This window comes from Chroicocephalus ridibundus, chromosome 6 (assembly GCF_963924245.1).
Source record: "Chroicocephalus ridibundus chromosome 6, bChrRid1.1, whole genome shotgun sequence".
NCBI classification, from domain to species: domain Eukaryota; kingdom Metazoa; phylum Chordata; class Aves; order Charadriiformes; family Laridae; genus Chroicocephalus; species Chroicocephalus ridibundus.
Genome location: NC_086289.1, coordinates 14,979,829 through 14,999,696, shown reverse-complemented (window position 1 = coordinate 14,999,696; position 19,868 = coordinate 14,979,829). Strand labels below are relative to the sequence as shown.

The following is a 19,868-nucleotide window of genomic DNA, read 5'->3' as shown; positions in this document are numbered from 1 at the left end:
GACACATCTCCGTGCAAGGCTGCCACAACAGCTGAAGTGGTGGGAGGACAGCCAGCGGGCCCTGCACCCTGGGATGCTTGGATGGTGGCCTCTAGCAGGTGTTTATCCTGAGTGGCTGCGGTTTAAGATTAGACCATCAGCAAGATCAGTCTTGCTAATGTCTTCTGCCAAAAGTGGAGGGGAGCCGAGCTCTCAGCGGGAAGCCTTTTCTCCATCCTCCCGGCTGCAGGAAGGTGAGGAGGAGCTGACATACTGGGGACCAGCAGTTCCTGTTAAGAAGAGCATCTCTGACTCCTGGGTAAGGAAGCCGGGGAGAAGCAGCACACGGTCAGCCCAGCCTTGGACAAAGGCTCTGTCCCCTGTACTGAAGGAGGAGTGCAAGACAAAGGAAACAGCTCGGGGAGGGCAGAAAACTCCCCCTCCTGCTGCTGTGAGGTCCTTTGGCATCTTATATATGAGGGTTTTGTCCCACACGGCCTTTTCTGAGAAACGGAAGCAGCCGCTGTAATAGTTAAAGGCTTCAGCACAGAATAATGCTGCCTGCTCCTATCAAGGAGCTGAAAGGCACAACACAGAGGGATTGTTCGGCAGTCGCAGGAGCATCCTCTCTTGCTGCCTGTGTGCAATTGTTTGGGATGCACAGAGGAGAGTTTTGAAGGTTACATGTACTGAGTAGCCTTGTGAAAAGGACTGTTTTTTCCCTTGACAGCTGCCAAGTCCATGTTAGATGAAACTGCAGAGGAGAGTGGACTGAGCTGGAAGTTGGGTTCACTGTTAAATATCCACCTTCTTACACTTTCTATTGAAGATCTGTGCAGCAAGTGGTGCTCAAACTGTGCTTTCTGACTAACCCACTCCGCCTGCGAGAGAGGCAGTACGCGGAGCTCGTTACAGACCATCTTCTGACAGCCTCAGATGCAAAGATCCTTTGCAGCAGCCTGCTCAGCCAGGAGGCAGCAAATGGGCACAGCAGGGGAAGCGTTTTGTTCTTGGTGGGGAAGAGAATCAGGGAGAGTGTATTCAGAAGCTGCAGACAGCCCAGAGCCTGCAGAAAGTGGACTCTCCTGCTTTTTGGTTTAAAATCAGAGGCTTAAAGGAATCATCTTGTAACACTTGAGATGGTGTTTCAAAAGGTGCTCCATAAACAGGCTGTCCATTTTACATTTGAACCATAAATATAGCTCTTAAAAACACACAAACTTAGTCCCTTGCACTACTGTAATGGGTTGGTAGAGCTCAATGCGTAACTAATATTTTACACAAATGTGTGTGAATACAAAGTTCCTCTGTTTCCTGCCCTTCGGCCTCCTGCTTTGCCAAAGTAAAACAAAAGTTTGGCCTGCGCAAGCTTTAAATTCCTGAAAATTTAAAAGAAAATAATCAACCACTGAGAAAAATGCTACAGTGTGCTCTTAAAGACCCCTGCCCTTCCTCTCCGTTATAAGCCCCAGAACTAATGCCCAGGTAACTAGAACTCTTTTCTGAAGAGATTACGATGTGATAACTCCGTAGGTGTTTTCTCACAGACTGTCTCCCCTTTCTTGAGTAATATTTGCTAAAAGCGATACCCTAGTGGAATCTAGCAGTCTTTCTGTCAGACACCTGTGCTGTGGAGGTTACAAAAAGAAGCTGCTTACATCTTCTTTGGGTCCTTCAGAGGAGGACAGTGCCTTGGCTTCCCTTTCAAGCTCCTTGAAAGCTCTTCAACAGAAATGTCTTGTAGACAGATATCTAGGGGGAGATCACAAGTGACTCTATAGTCTCAGGGTGTTCTGTGTCCATCTAAGCATCCATTCTTCTCACACGCAAGTATGTAGGAGGTCCAAAAGCAAAGAAAAAATTATTTTTCACCTGCAGTTCTCTTCCCTTGCTGAGGACACTTAAAGGTTGCTAAATGCTGTGGGTACAAGTCTTTGTTCTAGTAGCACCTGTCTGGGAAATCTTCAGGTAACCGTAAGACATTCTGGCTTTCATGCGCCAGAACACAGGATAGGGTTTTTAAATGAAGGGCAAGTGTCTCTTCAAATTTGCCACGTGGGTCACGTAATCTGTAAATAAACTATCATTAAATACCTATTTTGGGCTGAGTCCTTATCTGACAGGAGATCCTGCTGTATTACATCCTTTCTTGCTCCTGGGCCTCCACCCCGTCCTGAGGCTATTCAGTTTCTGAAACTATTGAAGACATAAGCGCAGCCCTGTGAAGGGGAGCTGTAAAACACACCTTGTTCAGGTGAAGGATGCAGAAAGCTGGTGGCAGCGCAGCTGGACAGAGGTGTAAGGCTCGCTTGCCTGGCCTAGAGCTCAGGATTTGGCAAGCGCTTCACTGTTGCTCCCTTGTGGTTGCTGGGCTGGGGAATGGAGAAGGTAAGGAGAAGATTGTCCCACTTGCCTGTTGGAGGAGGTGAAAGCAGCCAAGGGCGGTGGGTCTCAGTGATGGGCTGTAGAGGAGCAAAAGCTTGGAGCAGGAGAGCTTTGTGGGACTGCAAAGGCGCAACTCGCGTCTGTGCTCATTTTCTTTCTTAGCAATGCCAGGTAAGTCCTTTCATGCTGCTGTGCCTTCCTCCAGCCTTCCCTCCCTGTGGGAGGGAGCCATGCAGATAAATCTGTAGATAAGCGAGAAATGTGTTGCTGCAAAAGCAAAGCAAGGCGGGAGATGCATCCTGCCCCGGGCAGCGCTTCTGCCAAGGGGATGCCAAGCACAATGGTTGTGCCAGCTCCTACCTCAGCTGACTGCGAGGGCTGGAGAAGGCTGCAAGGAGCAGAGGTGGAGGAGCTGAATGAAGTTGTGGGGAGGAGAGGAAGCGTGGGAGGAGGTGGCTGGCGGAGCAGGCTGTGCGGAGTCAGGGAGAGGACAGGGGGCCCACCGCTCACAGAGGGTGGGAGCGTGCCCTGGGCACGGGAGTCACTCGCTGGGAGTCTGCGTGAGAAATTCTCGGAGGTTGCAGTCATGGAAATTGTATATGTGCGTAGAGATGGGCAGGGAGAAAGGAGCAAGCCAGACACGCAGATGTGTAAGGGATGGAAAGAAATGTCCTGGAAAACAGAAGAGGTAGAGGAGGCTCAGAACTAAATTGGTTGTTGTACAATAGGGTTTTAGCATTTGTTTTTCGGCTAAAATATTATACTCTCCAGTGTCATTTAAGGCATACAGGTGTCCGGGATCTACTTTGTGGTAAGAAAAGCAGCATTTGTAACTCCCATCAATGGAAGCTGCAGTGCAGCAAGACACATTTTCCACCATCCCACTGCCAGCAGGGGCGAGGGCGGGCTCTGAGCAGGGCACGGAGGAGTGAGGAATCACAATGTCCTGCTGGTGGTGTCCCCTGGGGAGGCATGGGAGCCTCTTCATCGGGCTTTCAGTGCAGGGGACTTAAATGATCAAATAAGTTTATATATATTTGCATAAATTGGTGGGCCTCTGTTGAGAGGCTCATTAATTTTCCAGACTTAACAACATGGAGCTGTGCAGTAATCAACTTTGTATTTTCAACCTGCTGATCGATTTTTTTAAAAAAAAAAAAAAAAAAAAAATCTGCATCACACTCCTGTTTTCTGAAACTGTTGTCAAACCTCAGAGGTCAAGCAGTCCTTACAGTATTGATAATCTGGTTTTTTCCACACTATTTTTTTTTTTAAAAGAACCTTTTGCCGAGGCCCCTTGTTTCTAAAAGCCCAATTTGAATCCCTGCAGCGGAGCTATTGTTTAATTGTACTCCAGGGATTTAATTCTTCCTAAGGCATCTTGTCTATGCTGTGTGTCTGCAGTAGGCAGCAGCACCGTGTGAATTTGCACCTCTTTGGAGTGCCCGGGCTGGGGCAGTTCCTGTTTCCCAGACAGGAGATAAAGGGCAGCAAAACTCAACTGAAAAAGAAAAACAGGGAGGAAAAGCTTTTTTTAACGTAATGCAAATATGTCATGGCTTGGATTCTGCTTGTATGTTCTTAAAACACGTTCAGCTTGAGTTGAAAATTAAATTATAAGCTAACTGCCAGCGGGCCCCATAGATTATATCACAATTGTTCTTCCCCTTTACCAATCCATGTGCTTTGTAGGTTAGGAAACTAAGCAGACAGACTGAATTTAGCATTAATTTGATTATCCCTAGATTATCTTAATTTAATGTGGCTGGCAAATGAGTTCAAATGAAGTATTTTTCTTTATACTCTGTTGTGTTTTTTTTTAATTTGCATCTGTGTAATGAGTTGCAATAACTATTACTTGGAGATTTTGAGACACGATTTTCATGTTTAGCTTATGTATCGGATTGTTACAGCTACATCTTTGCATGCGTGCTTAAATCCATTATTGAGCTAGTTAGAAATATATTCAGTAGCTGTGGTGAAAAATATAGCTAATACATTTTAGTGTTGGACTCTGCATCCACCCTTAGTTTCTCTCTATTAATTCTCGCTGTTCAGTCTGCAAAACGGTACTGAAAAACAGCATCAAATCTTAGTTGTGACAGATTGCCAGATTACCTTTTTTTTTAACAAAGCCAGACTGAATATTAAAAATGTGTTGGAGAAAATATGTTTATATAATAAATTATACAGACCGTGCATGGGGTAATAGCAATGCAATAAATTACATTGTTTCTGTAAGTACAGGATAAGCTGCATTCAATTTAAACGTCTGGCTGCATCGCTGTCATGCTGGTCAGGATCTCACTGGGGGCCTTTTTAACATTCCTGCACCCGTAAGTCATGGAGTTGAAATCCTTCTTCGCTTTGCCCTCGAATACAGAATTTCTCTGACATCTGTGACTCACTGCCTGCAGTTTAGCTGCGATCTCACAGTCGGACACAAAATGCAGGTTTGTACCCCTTAGAGCAGCGAGTTTTCAAGCCGCTGAGTGATGCGGGTAACGGAGGTCTGGCTCTTGTGTGGGATGCGGTCATCTTGTTTGTGTGCCAGCATCCCCAGTGCTACACACTGGCACAAATTTATTGAGTATATTTTCTTTTTAGACCAAGCTAGCAGAGAAGTGCCAAGCGTTGTGCTAGCACAGCTAAGCAACATTACTGGCTCAAGGGGGTGATCCAGGTGGTCGCTGCTTTCTCAGGGGGACAGGCAGGATTGTTTCTTTCAGCGTTACCTTGCACATATCCCAGAATAAAGTGATGGTGTAGTGATGGCCTGGCTTTCTGCAGAAACAAGAGAGGCACGCAGCAGCTTGCTTTTGAAGGATATGAGTGCAGCAGAGCAGCTGTTTTCCCAAAACCAAGTACACTTGGTAGTTAACGCACTTAGGGCTTCTCCCACTCTGCGCAGCATCAGCTCATCACCTGTAACACACTGTCCGGATGGATTTATCTGACTGATTAATCTGAACAGTTTAACCCCTTTGTTGCAGATTTTAGCTGGCTTTTTGAAGGAGGCGGTGCCTTAGAAGAGATACAGAGGAACGGTCAGGCTACAAACGTTTTCTCCTAATTTGAAAATCTATCTAAATAATTGCATGGTGTGACCGTGTCAGAAGGGGGAAGTTTCTGGCCTTTGGATGAAGCAGGGTGATGCAGTCTGAACTGCCCCAGGGCCAGGCTCAGCCTGGGGACTGTATGCCAGGCTGCGCATGGACCAGAGATATGCTTCAAGTTCCCTTGCTGTCTCCTTGCTGGTGGAACAGCATCAGCTCCTTGTTTTCCTCCATGCAACCCCTTATGTGTGCGCCAGAAAAGATACTTGACTCCCAGATGTCCAAAGAGCTGTTTCCCATCTGCTCTGGGTGCAGGGTAGCAAGCTCACTGGAGATGTTCCCACACGCAGGTTCAGCCTGGGGCCACCCTTTGGATGGATCTCTCTTAGATCCCAGTACTTGCCTTGGTTTGCCGTCCTTTTCAACCTACTCCCTGTGGCTATTCAAGGGAATAAGGGCTCCTAGCAGGATCCCATACATGTGAAACTGGCAGGTTTAAAAAAGAAATTGAAAATACCGTGGGAAGTAATCTGTGTTTCTCTCTAGAGCTAGGTAACACCTCTTGGGCGTCGACTGCATGCATTACGCTGTTTATAAAACATCTTGAGGCCAAGAATATGACTTGGTTTTATTTCTTTAGGCTTCAGCTATATTTAGTCAAATTAAAGGTGGGGGGGAATGCACTCCAAGAAAATACATGAGCAATGTTACACAAAGAAAATTTACTAGTCCACAGTGGAATGGTTCCCTCTGAGTTATTTCCCCAGATCTCATTATAGAGCAGTTGGATAGTAAAGTTAGGAGAGATTGAGCAGCTGAATTATGACCATTGCTGCATGGAGAAACCTCACCTGCTTTATGTGGGCTGTAAAAGAAAATGGATAATGACATTTTAAAGACTTCAAAATATGGGAAGCTTAACAGACTGTCTTATGGATGCTGCTTTTGCATAACAGAATAGTACGAGAGCTTGTCTAGGGGAAATTTAGAGACTTCTCATTTCTGTGGAGCTGGAGAGAGGCTTCAGATTTGCTCTTACAAATTATAAAATGAAATAGTAAGTTTGAAATGAAATGTTTTAATGATTTCCTTGCTGAGTTCTTACGAAATCAATACCTCCCTATGAAGCAGTTTGATTGAATCAGCATTCCCTAATAGAAAAAGAAAAAAATACCCACAAAAACGTAGTAGTTTTTGTTAAAACGCGAACTTGCAGTAGAAGAACGAGTTTCAAGTCCATGAGGATGGATCACTTTGCTGCATTAGGTTTAAGTCCTGTTAGTGCCCCTTCCAAGCAGGAAGGGTGCGAGTGTCCAAGAGGTTACTGTAAGCAAGCCTGCGTATTTACAACCCATCCAGCGCTCCCGTGGTAACTGCTGAAGGATATGTATTTATCCTGAGGCAGGTCAGGTAGCTTAGCTCTTCCTTCCATGGAGGGAACATCTAACCACCTCAGTTTTACTGTGAGGCAGAAGTATTCAACAGCAGTTCCTGTGAATCAGCTCATACGCAGTAGTTTACTCCTGAGGATTTGCTGATTTAGCCATACACTAAAATCATTTGGATTTAATTTTTTAACATATTTTCTTTCAGTTCCTTTGCTATTTAATTCCTCCGGTTGATGGCTAGATCACTTCTGTGCTTTGCCATCTCTCCTACATATTTGACAATTCCCTGGTGAGGTCCCAGTAACTTTTTCTGGTAACTATTGTCTTTGCTGTGCTCACCTAAGAAAACAAGGCTTATGCATCCTGCTGTTCGCCTGCTTAGAAGGCTGACTGTCCTACCCTAATGGTGTTGGAACGTGTTGGCCAATGTCAAACAGACAGGTAGGGCTCTTGGAGAGGCTTGGTTCTCTCAGAGATGAGCAGGTGAGTGAAAATGCTAACTGTGCCCTCTGCAGTGGAGAAGGGTGGAGATGTGCTACGCTTGATCTTAGACACAAGTGAATCTAGATAGGGTCCTCCTGTGCGTGCCATAGTTGCGGTAACAGCTTTAGTCAGAGCTGCTTCCTCCTTGGGCAGTGATGAATCCATCCACAACATGCAAACCCACAGAGAAAAGAGTGTCCTTAGTTCCCCTGTTCATAGAATTCTTCTGAAGCTTACTCCTGAACATGGGAACACACCAACTGGTCACCTGTGTGTGAGGCTTGCTATTTATTAGAAGAATACGTCAGACTCTTCCCATTATATAAAATGGTTTCCCTGGACATGTCACATCTCTTGGTGGCTTTGGTGTGGAGTCAGGTAATGCTGAAGTTCTAAGAGGCAGAAGCCCGCAGCAGCAAATGGTACCCAAGTCCTGGCAGACTGAATGTTCCCCTCTTGAAATGGTAGAGAAGGTGCTTGTTGAGTAGCAGCCTGGGATTTTTCACAGCTACCACTGAAAGCCTTCTCACCTTTTCCTGGATTCTGACTGCAAATGTTATCTTGTTTCATTAAGAAATATGGTGAGAAAGGACTTTTGTAACATCTGTTGTGCTTCAGTCCCTCCTCAAAACCAGTCAGAAATGTTGCCACAGCGTGCTAACCTGCACAGCATTGCAGCAGGTCAAAAGCGTTGTGGTAGCAGAGCTTGTCGAGACTGAAAAGTGTTGGATCGATGGTTGCTGTAAATCGACGCGGATAAAGCAGAGGCTGTTCCCAAATCTACAAGGGCGTGGGACAGCATCAGTGTTGTGATGGGATCCTTGCAGAACCAGCTTTGCTGCTGAGGCTGTAAACTTTCAGGTTTACTAAACTGAGATAATTTGCAAAGGAATGTTCTGTGCTTATCTGAAGGAGGAGTCATGTTTTGGCCTAAAACTAGATGCTTGTAGCAGTGAGTCCTGTCAGACTGGGTCAGTGCTCTATGGACATGAACTTCTTCCTGTAATCTTTTATTTTTACATACAGTGTTTCTTTTGCATGTATATTAATATCTATTTTCATGTCTGTATTTTCAAATATTTAGTATACAAGTAGCTTCCAGTTGTGAGTGTAGGTGTCTCATTTGATATCTGCAGTAGGCATCAAAATGTGCACTGAGAGGTACGGCTATAAAACCCTGGATGTTGTTGAGAGACCCAGACTGGCATCATTATCGCTGAAGGTCCTCGTGCCATCCTTGGTTCAGAACAGTGCAAAACAGAGATCTCAGAAATGACTTTGGGGATGGCTGCTTCTCCGCTTAGTCCGCATGGTAACGGAGATACGGGGATGCATTTTTGGGAGCAAAAGGAGCTGTCTTTAGGCACATCTGACTGAAGTGTGTTGCTCCTTGCGAGGTGTTTGTGCTCCTCACGTACGTGAGATGCGCGCGCGTGTCCTGTGGCTGCTCATCTCTTGAATTTATGGAAATAGGTATGTACAGGTAGGAAATGCTGGCACATTGGACATGTTTGTGGAAGAAAGGCAGGTTGTACAAAGTGTGTTACTGACAGCCCTGCAAATGATAGAAAGGTGCAAAAACCACAGGAGACTTTTCATATCCATCTCTGCCATGATGACTTTGAGGATTTATCTGGTTGTTTTATGTTCTAATTCAACATTCGTCAAAGCCCTAAATTTAGTTTTAAATTTACTTTGGAGGAATCACTTATGAAAACTTCAGGATTTTCTGTCTAAAACATTGTTTAAAACTAAAATGCTTCGAAACATTTTGATTGTCTTCCTTTGAAAACATGAGTGTGAAAGGTGGGAAGGGGGGATGCTCATCCCCGTTTCCAGCATGAGGCAAGAGAAAGTGGTTATCTAGTCTTTTGTTTCTGTAATTTCTTAGTTTCTGTGACTAGAAGTCCTGCAATTCAAGCCGTACTCAGTGCTGCAGTGGTCTCTGTACAAGAGCTGATCTTAACATTCCATGTGGGTTACAATGCAGCAAGCAAAGAGCTGAGTTTCAGGCTCTAATTCTGAATTTTTGTACTCTTACAGGTTTTGATTCGGCCTCATGTTATTTGCAGAATATTTTTTTGGTGCTTTAATTGAGTAGTCAGTGTGAATTTTGTGGTGTTGGTGTGCATGCGAGGGAGAGGCAGATTTTTCTAAGTGTTCAGTGTTCACATGGACATAAACAGGTGGGTTTCCAGCAGAGACATTTGCATTTGAAAACCTGCTCTAAACGGGCTGGGCTTTCCCAGGAGAAGCAACACCAGCAGTGAAACCCAGCGATCGATCAGCATAGAATTGTGTGAGCATTTGATGGGCAAAATGTTGTGGTATAAAGACAGGGCCCAAGAATAAGCCCTTTGTGGCTTTGTTTCATTCCTGAAAACTGTGACTGAGAGGCTTTTATCATTTAAAAAAAAAAAAAAAATTTAATCAGCCACATTTTGGTTAACCTGGAAAATTTCACAAGATCCTTTGCAACATTCTAAATGCTGTTTCTTTAATCCAATTTTGATAATAAAAAAAATAAAATCATGTTTTTCATTTCTGTCTGCTTATGTTTCCCCAACTCTGAAAGTAAAGTAATATCTGAACGACTCCTTTCAGTCGCAGAGCTGAAAGCGTGTAATTTAGTGTATGTAACGATAAACTCTCTTTCAAGCAGCTTGCATTCGCTGTTTTCTTTCTTTCCTAATTTTAACTAAGGAAAATATTCCCTTACTTATCACAACACTTCTGTTACATGCCTCATTTTTCGGGCAAAGTTCCTTATGGTATTTGAAGTTTATTTTAATTCTTAATCAAATGATCTGTCCAAGAAATTCATCTGAAAAAAACCATACATAATAAATGTTCAAATACACACCAATGGGGACACCTGGTGGAGAAGCTGGGAGTTGCCCAGGACGCCCTGGACTAAACCCGGGAATGGGTGAGCATTAGTTAGCTCATCAGTGGGCTGTCTGCGAATAGTTTTAACCACAGCAACTGCAAGATAACTCTCATTAATTTACCTGCCTGCCACTGGCTCCCTCGGAGCATCCTGCACATGCTGCTGCCTGAGAGTGGGTGCGCGCAGTCATGGTGGTGCCAATGCGCAGCAAGTGGCATCCAAGCACCCCGTTCCTTGGTGTCTGATGTTTAATGTGACTGGGGACAAAGCTGCAAGTAATGGCAAATGCTGTTTCTCTCTTGCCGCTGCAGAAGCTGCCGCGTTCAAGGATTCTCAGAATAAACTCTGTAGATAGTTATTTAAGAGGTGTCTTATTGATGTCTATTGGGAAGGTGATGTGGGAAGGTTCAGTGAAGGTCCAGGACCACGTCTGCTTGTAGCTGCAGGGCAGAGGAGGACACTTCTCTGAATCGTATCCTGTTCTGTATCACATGAGATGCTCCAGTCTCTGCAGACAGCAACTCAAGTAACCACTAACATTTTTCAGTCTGCAGTGGAAGTCCTAGTCCTCCTCCAGTGGGCAAGGCCTCCCTTCCCTCCCTTCTGTAAGGGTGGTCTTGGGGGAGACCACAGGGAGGACAGCAGCCCAGACTGCCTTCATCACTGAGCTTGGCCAGGGAGAGTGGTGCTGTGCTTGCCTCTGACTTTGGAAGCAGGCAGGCACTACTCGGCTCATCCCTGGGGCACTACACCTATGTCAAAGGGCAGGCTTTGGCTTCCAGGCTGCTTATTTGTATGTGCTATAAAAGCTCTGCCTGGAGTGGGACAAGCACAAGACCGGAGGACAAGGCAGTTGGCTAGGCAGCGCTAGTGCACGCGTGCTCTAGGAACCGTGTGCAAATACAGCATGCTTTAATTAGTGTGAAAATGGGCATGGTTGGTTATTTTACTCCTAGCTCACTCAGAAAGCAAGCATTAGCCTTTCCTGTGATGGGGCAGGAACATACAGATGGGTTCTGGTGTGCCTTCTGGCATGCACCAGCTGTGGAACGTGGGATTATCTGGGGGTTTTGTCTTTCTAAGTAGGAGAGGAGGAAAAGAAAAGAATGCTTACAGTTGTGAAGAGGGAAGGATAATTTCTGGCTCTTGGTTTTGATGCAGTCTATTCTGACGCAGAGTGAAATTTATAACCTACTGGTTTTCTCATTGTTTGGGAAAGAAGGAACATATTAATTATAATTCTGCACCAGAGCCACCAGACAATTGAGAGAGAAAGTGACTTAGACTATCACAAGTTGGGCAGCAGACTGTGGATTTTTATTAGATATAGCAGAGTATTATTTGTGTTTAATTCACATTTCAAAACCTTTTCTCTGTGGCAAATCAGAGCTGCAAATTAAGTATGAATCGCCATCCCATAGGCATCCAGTATGGCCTGCTGACTCTCTGCGCCCTCTCACAAAATTAGACTAATGAGAGACGAGCTCATTTTATTTGTTGGTATTCCTGTGTTGGGATTAATATCAAAGCAGGACACCATTTTTTGCCACAGGACTCAAAAGCGGGCAATTTTAAAGTCAGTGCTCGAATTCAGATGGCTCAGTGAGACTCCTTTCCTGCTTCAGATGCTTCAGCTGACTTGGAGACTCAGCAGAGCTGGCTGGAGGCGGTCACTGTGAACACCCACCAGCAGCTGTCCTGCTCCAGACCAGAGGTCGCTGCCTGACAGCGGTCAGGAGCAGATGCTAACAGAAAGAATATTCTAGCAGACTTTATGGACTAAATATTTCTTGCTTCTCTTCCTTGCAGAAAATACCTTCTGTAGTGGTGACCATGTATCGTGGCACAGCCCTTTGGACAACAGTGAATCTAGAATCCAGCATATGTTACTGACAGAAGACCCTCAGATGCAGCCGGTGCAGACTCCTTTTGGGGTTGTTACTTTCCTACAGGTACGATGCAGCAATGGTGGCTCTGACTGTCACCTCCTGGGTGTGGAATGTGGCTAACATTACATTTCATTTAGCTTTGATAAGGCAGATGCTTATTATCCCATCTTCCACCTTTCTTCCTTATTTGATTACCACGGATCTCATCTTTGAGTTGTTACTATGGAGGTATTCATTAAGCATTTTACCAGGATTGAGCAATGACACACTTGGTTCTCAAGATAGAGGTCTATCTGATGGAGAGAAGTTTTACACCCCGAAACAGACCTGGAGTTGAATATTACGTTACTGCTCTGAAATTTCAAACATGAACATAGGGAAAAAAGCTGAGAGAAATACTCTTAAAAGGTAATGTAGAGCTAAACTGAAATTAATTCTATGGTGGTATCGGTAAGTGATACACTGGTTTGAGAAAAGAAGAGTTTGGAGCCAGAGTCAGAGTTGCTTTAGCATTATTTAATGGCAGAAACGTAGCTTGCAGCATTGACACAAAGATTCTTTAGAGGCCAAGTGAGTTTTTCTGTATTGATCTACTGTTTAAGAAAGGTTCGGGTTTGCTCTGCAAAAGAAACACTTGAAAAATCCCTTGCGATTTAATCCTACTGTTCAGTGAGGGGAGCTTCCTTGGTCAAACAGGTTTGCTTGCTTTCCCAAAGTCCTTCTTCTCAATGATGTCTCTTAGATATGAGCTGCTTTGGATATTTTTAAATTGCATATGGAGTTATTAACCTTAGTGGAAGACCTGGCATAGTTTATGCCAACTGCTCATTTCTCCCCACTCTGTGGAAAAGCTTCTTCCATCCTGTGGGAAAATGCAAGTGTCTGTGTCTTATTATTTAAGCTTCAGGTTGCTCCCATTTGTCTTTGGCTGTAGCTGCAACGTGTAAGGTCAAGCCCCATTACCACGGACCTGCACAAGGCAACTGCTGTGCAAAGGCAAAGGCTTTCCTGAATTTTCTGAGGTGCCCAAAAGTCTGTGTTTTATCAATAAGAAAGAGATTGGTGTGGGATTTATCCGTGAAAGGTGAGTTGTGGGACCTGGAAGGAGAGACAGAGAGCCAAGGTAAGCAGGGTGATTCCCGGCTGACACCCCAGTTAGTGCTGCATTAGTCCGCATCCCTTCTTTACTGCCCAAAAGGATCAAAGGACAGTCAACTTGTTGCATCCTGAGGCTCTCGGCCTCTAATCTTCCATAACACATATGGTTGACTTGTTTTTCCCCTTTGTTTGATGCTTGTTGTTATGGATTTATTTTGACCCGTGAGGGTGAACGATTGCAAAAAGAAAAGGATGAATACAAAATAATTTCCTGTTTAGACTGTTGCTGTTTGTAAGTAATTAGTGAGTGAAGGCCCAGAGAAGGGGTGTCCTGGAGTGAGGGAGACGGAGGGAGATTCAGCCTGGGAGATGGGTGAGGATGAAGTGCATCTTCAAGGGCTGGGTCCTGAGAAAGTGAGCCCTGTGAGGGGCAGGGGAGGTAGGGTGTGCAGAACTGCGGATGTGCTGACGGTGATAGTTTTCCATGCAGATCTCTATTGGTGCAGATATGCGCTTGCGGCAAAGGCATGTCAGGCCTTTGCTGCTCATCAGAACTTAGTTTTCAGTTTTCCTCTTTTCTGATGAAACATCAGTTGAACAGATTTTGACCAAAAATTCAGTGTCGTTGGAAAAGGCGGAGTATTGAGGAAGAAGATAGAAGGCCAATGGATAAAAATTTTTCATCCCAAAGAGTGAATCGTTGTGCTCAAAGGCACAAGCCAGTGGTTGATGAATCAGGAAGAAACTGCCTTCCTCTATCAGCTGAAGGGTGTTTCACCCCTTCGTTTGAAGCGGCTGATCTCAGCTGCTGTGAGAGAGACATCTGGTATTGCTCAGTGTGGCAGCTCCCATCCTGAAAAGCAAACACATCCTGCCTTATACAGGAAGGCAGAAGTTTGCAATTGCCTGCAGTGACGAGTGGATTATGCGATGTGTAAGCAGCTTTACTTAATGGTGCCGGGTAAGATGTAACCAGTCAGCAAACTGAGTTGGTCAAGGATTTATGAGTTCCAAAGCACTCCCTTGTGGCAGTGAGTCCCTTGCCCGATTTAAATTGCTGGTGCAGTATTTCATTTGCCCCTAGCAGTTGGCAGACAGAGCAGTGTTTTGCTTGTGCTCAGACCCTAACCTGTCCTGTCTTGTGTGGACTAGATTGAAAAGTGAGAACAGACTAGTGGATCTTCAGCAAACCCGGATTTGTCACCAGGCCCTCCTCATAGTTAAGTTCACACATGCCATGCAAGATTAAATGTTAACGTCACCAAGGTACTTCACATAGTAAGTGTAGAGAGAGGGCATCAGGAGCTGCAGAATCCTGCTGTTGTCTCACGCTCCATTTGTCCTCGCTTATCTAGTTAGTTTAAAGAATTGGTTCTTCTCTGTATCTGCACTGTTTGATCCAGCACCACGTGGTACACTTTATCTACAGTTGTTGCACGGTTCCCATCCAGTTTAGTATCTCTGTTTTCATTTATTCCAGATTGTTGGGGTTTGCACTGAGGAACTGCATGCAGCTCAACAGTGGAACGGGCAAGGGATCTTGGAACTGCTTCGGACTGTCCCGGTGTAAGTCCTCATACAGCCCATATAGGGGAGCATTCCCATAGAGAACAATTCAGTTGTTTATTTTTATTAACAATCTTTAACTTGTTGATGGAACTTATTTAATCCTGTGCTGTAGCGAGAGATGGGAATTCATTGCAAATCTGTTCTCACGCACAGACACTTAGATCACAAATTAATGCATGTGGAAGTCCACATGTTCAGGGTGAAACAAAATGAGGTCTTGAAAGCTTAATTTCCTTCCTCTTATGCCTGCAGCGTTTTCTCGTTGGTTCTTCCTGAGAGAGCTGGGGTAACTGTTACTGCTGACCTCTCTGTGTAGTTGAAAAGAAAGGAAGGAGAGGGTCTAATTTCCAGTGCGTAGCAAAGCTTGGGTATTGCCTGAAAGTGAGAAAGTCCCTTTCAAATTGGCCCCACTTTTGGTGGGCCAGTTTGCAGTAGGAGGAGTGTTCATGCAAGTGAAGTTCATTGTTATTTCTCCCATGGCAAAACAAAGATGTCGTTAGGTTAAGGAGGAGATGGGTTTAAAATGTGAAATGATATATTGATACTCTATTTGCTGCCAGGTTGCAGCTAAACTTTTTTGGCTTGCAGATGTTTTGTTTAAATATTTTTCTCTTATATTTAGTAGAAGTGTCGTGGTTTTGGCCAAATTGGCCAGTGACAGATGCTCTCCTCCTCCTCTCCTCTCTGCATACCATTCCTTGGCACTAAGTGTAAACATTGGTCTTACCACTCTGAGAACGAACTGTTTTCAGCACAATATACTGTTACTTTCAGAGAATTAGAAGAGGCCTAGCTAAGAAGTAAAATTACTGAACAGAAAGTTGGTTCTGTTGTACCTCAAACCAGGACAAGAAGTTATTGCTGTGTGATTGTAGCTCAAAAGATTTTTTTTTTTTTTTTTTTTTTAAACAAAATGGTTCTGAGTTTGTGTTCCTGGGCACAATAGTACAGTCTCTAGTGTCACAATGGCCTTTAATTGATTGATTATTTGGAAGAGCCTTTGCTGATGGACTTCTTAAACTTGAACTCTCCCCTTTTAGGCACAAGTGCAGATCATTCATGCGAATGCCCTAGAGTAGAGTGAATTTGTCCAGCTGCAAGCTTTGTTTCTGGGACCCCGAGACAATAAACACTGTCTGCAGCTCCCTTGGCTCCTCTAAGTCAATACAGATACAGCACCCCTCTCCGCAGTCTGTTGTCATGTTGGTTTTTGGCTTTTGTGCTGTGGTACAAGCACCTTTCCAAGGATAAAATGAAACCCAAATGTGCATAATTTGAGGCAAAGCTGCAAACTACTAAGCTGCTGACGGAAAGTCGGGGTAAAAGTCTCTTGCATCCCAGTGAGGAACTAAAGCAGGTCACACCTCTGCAGTTAATAATTAACAGCTTCCAAAGTGATGTGAAAAAAGAGTGGCTGTTGATGCACCTGAAAATCTATATAATATTAACTTTTATTTTATTGCTCCCACTTCAAGTGCTTTAGGAGACTGTAACACAGACAAGGCCAGAGGAGGGGGCTTTTGACTGCAGTAACAAAGTATCTCATGAAAAAGGTGAAAATTTTTCTGGCAATGCCAAAAGACTTCAGTTTTTACTTCAAATGAAAAGCACCATCTAAGGCTGACTTCTGCAGTCTGCCTGCACTGTGACCTGAAGTAAAGTCTCCGAGTAGTTCACAGTAATCTGTTTTGTATCACCTTTGTGGGGAAACATCTTGACCCTTCTGACTTCTATTGCTAATGAAAACAAAGATTTCCCTGAACCACCTGAGTACTCGGCCATTAAGTACCAACTGGGCAAAACGTCTACTGTGAGGATATTTATCAGAGCAATAAGCTTTTTACCGTACCGAACATGACCGCTGATCTCAGCAAAAAGTGCAGTCCCACTGGGACCCTGCTGCATCTTTAGATTCGTAATAGAGGTATAAATCTTGACCCCATGCCTTGCCCATCTTTCTTAGACCTAGGCTACACTGGACTTCTCAGTCCCAAGTCAGTTACCTGTGAGATTAAAACCCAGTTCAGTCTTGTATGAGTAAGTGGGTCCGTGTAGGGGATAGCCTGTGTCAATCCTGACTGCTTTGGAAGACTTGGTGGTGCCAGACACTAGGCAGATAACAGCTAGGTCATGGAGGGCTTTCATTATGTGTTTGAGAAATGTAAAGGACAAATACATGCTATGGGATGTATACACAACAAAGAGGGGCTTCTAGGCTTGTTTTTAAACTCTACCTTGTGCTTCCTTCCTGCGCAGGTCGACTCTGAGGACTAGCAAAAGTGCTTGTTCGGTTCATTACCTTTCTTTCTTTCTTTCTTTGTAGAGCTGGAGGCCCCTGGTTGATAACAGATATGCGAAGAGGAGAGACAATATTTGAGATTGATCCACATCTGCAAGTATGTCTTTAGTTAATAAAATGTCATGTCTTTTGTAGTAGCCAGGGAGAATTGGTTTAATGGTATTAAACAGTTCTAATATTTTCTGTAAAGGTGCTGTAATCTTCTCAATGTTTTCAATAATGCCAGAAAAGTCTTAGAGATTCCCTTTGCCCTCTCAGAGGTGATTCAAGAGTGCACATGTCCAGCCTCAGGTGGATGGCAGCTCTAGGAAGAAATTTAGAGAAGGGAGACCAGGAAAACAGAATCTCATGTATGATACAAATTGCTAAGATTTGGACTGCATGTTTTAGAAAGGAGGAAAATAGAAGATAAAAGAACATAGAACAACACAAGATTCAGAAATGATAGATCAGGAAATTCCTCCTTTGTTTTATATGCAAGCATAAGGAGATATAACATGCAGAAAACTCAAAAACAATTAAGTAATATTTTTTTCACAGCAAATGTGACAGTGTAGCTCATTCCTGTAGGACATTACTTGAGGCCAAGTTAGTTAGTGTAGTCTGAGAAATAATGGGAAGCCAAAAGTATCTCATGCAGTCATTAATAATCCATACAGGAAGATATATTAAACCTTTTTCTTCAGAGTTCAAGTTAAATTCTGATGCTTAAAGATCAGAATAGGACCTCTGTGGAGGGGTTACCATCCCGTGGGCTACTGCTGATCCATGTGTTTGGAAGACAGTTCTGCATCCCTTCGGCAGAGTTATGGTACTGGAGTACAGGGGTCCCAGGCAAATCCAGTGTGGTGCTGAGCTCGTGTCAGTGAGTCACTGAGTATTCGCCTTTAACAGAGAACTTACAGCTTAGCCTGGTAGGGCACGTGCATATGTGCACGTTTTGTACAAGCTATTGCATTTGCGTATGGTCTGCATGTCTGCATCTGATTACCCTCAGTTGCCTCACAGCATCTTTTATTTTGAAAGCTTAAGAACAAAACCGAATTCTACTTTTACTGGTTTTAAGGATTTGTTCATCTAAAATAACCCCAGTCTGAGAAACAAAAAAAAATGTTCCACAAATGTCCCACAGCGTAATATAACTGCAAGTCCTGTAAAGTTTTTAGGCTCTTCAAAATTTTGCCCTCTCCCCTCCTGGAGGGTGTTTGTCTGTTCTCTGCACACTGGTGATTCCTAATGATAACAGCGTTTTCTTCAATTTACTGTAAATGAAAAGTAGCTCAGCTTACTGGAATCTGAGTCAGCCAAGGCAAGTTAAGGCAAATAAAAGAGTACCTCTGCCTCACCAGTGTGTCCTACCACTGAAAGCTGCTATGTCTGTGGTCTTTCCGGACTTCCTCACATTGAAGACATTCCAGTTTCTGTTCTCTCTTGCCCTTGCAGCAGTGCGTATGTGCAGGTGTGTGTGTGTGTACCTCCTGCCGCAGCCCCTGGGGATTCACAGGGCAAAACCTGCTGCTGCGGCACCAAGTCCCTCAAAGAGCCTTTGCTGAGCTCGGGGGAGCAAGGCTGGGTTCAGCCACGTCCTGCGCCTCCCGCTCTAATTAGCGGGGAAAGGATGAAGTGTGGTTCGCTTGGCATTTTCTTGGTGGTGGTGAGAGCTGAAAGGCAGCAGTGGAAGACAGGGGAGGGAGGGGGCAGGCAGAGAAAACGGACAACTTTCCTGGGAGCAGACAAGCGCATTGCCTGCCTGGGAAGCGGGCAGAGCTTGTTTTGAGGCTGTGTTGTCTCTTGTGGGAATCGGTTGAGGCCTAAACTCAGCTCTGGCAGCAGCAGCTGTACTTTCTGTTCGAAGTTGCCGAGAATGGATCCCAACTAAGATGTCATCCCAGGATGTCGGCAATTAATGCTGTGGCAACGCTGGCTGTTTTCTGTTCAGCCAGGCTTCCCTGTAGGCCATTCAGATTTCCCTGGCAGCACTGTCAAACAATCCCTGTCGCTCCCCAGCTCTGCGCTGATTCTCAGCGCTTTGCTTCTGTTTTAGCAGATATCTCAGAAGAGAATAAAGCTGATTTGAATTTCCTGAGTTGTGGTTGCTGCTCTGCGGGTCACGCTGCAGTGCTCTGGCTCGTTTAGAAAGGGATCAATGACTTATAAGAGCCTCAGAGCATCCCTCCCACATGCTGAGAGGAAAATGGGACAGAAACATCCTTTCTTTGAGGAAGGAAAAAGCTGAACCTCCTTTGCCCTGGGCTCCTCCAACCTCCTGCTCAGGCTGCCCTTTCAAGGGAGGAAGAACAGCCCCTCAGCCCAGGCACATCTTTGCTGGCTAAAGATGGGGTAAAGATGTGCATTGCCCCAGCTGAGAGCCTGAACTGGTTCGGGGCTTTTTTTGTTTTGTTTTTTCCCCCTTCGACATCAATACTTGCAAACGTTATAAAACAGGCATGCAAATGAGGCTGCCTTAGGCCAGCTCGTTTCCATCAGCCCCCCTTGATCTCCAAGGGATGCCAACAGAGCAGCACTTCTTCCCCTGAGGAAGTGATCTGCAAACCAGCTGAGATGCAGATGACGAGTCCCTTTCTCCCTCCCCAAGGCTCTGCGTACCGTCCGGAGGCCCCGTCTGTCTCTGTGAGCAGGGGCCCTGGCTGCAGGGATGGAGAAGCATGTCCTACCAGAGCCTCTGCCCGAAGGTGTCCTCAGGGCCCCTGGGGCTCTTCAGCTCCCTGCTTAAGGGCAAGTTTGGTGGCTCTCCCATGCTTCCCCAACCACTGGAATGAAAAATGACTGTGCTGACAAGTTAAACCTCCCCATGCCAGCTGATTTGGGTCC

General features: G+C 44.9%; 1 protein-coding gene across 2 annotated transcripts in view; it reads left to right on the top strand.

The window, feature by feature from the left end:
- The window catches only part of SUFU (SUFU negative regulator of hedgehog signaling), a 99,866-nt gene that overhangs the window by 40,253 nt on the left and 39,745 nt on the right, over positions 1 to 19,868 (top strand). For both annotated transcript variants that reach the window (XM_063338219.1, XM_063338220.1), the window contains exons 4-6: positions 11,991 to 12,133; positions 14,649 to 14,734; positions 17,061 to 17,133. In XM_063338219.1, coding sequence (XP_063194289.1) covers positions 11,991 to 12,133; positions 14,649 to 14,734; positions 17,061 to 17,133 — 302 coding nt within the window. The remainder of the gene's footprint in view (positions 1 to 11,990; positions 12,134 to 14,648; positions 14,735 to 17,060; positions 17,134 to 19,868) is intronic.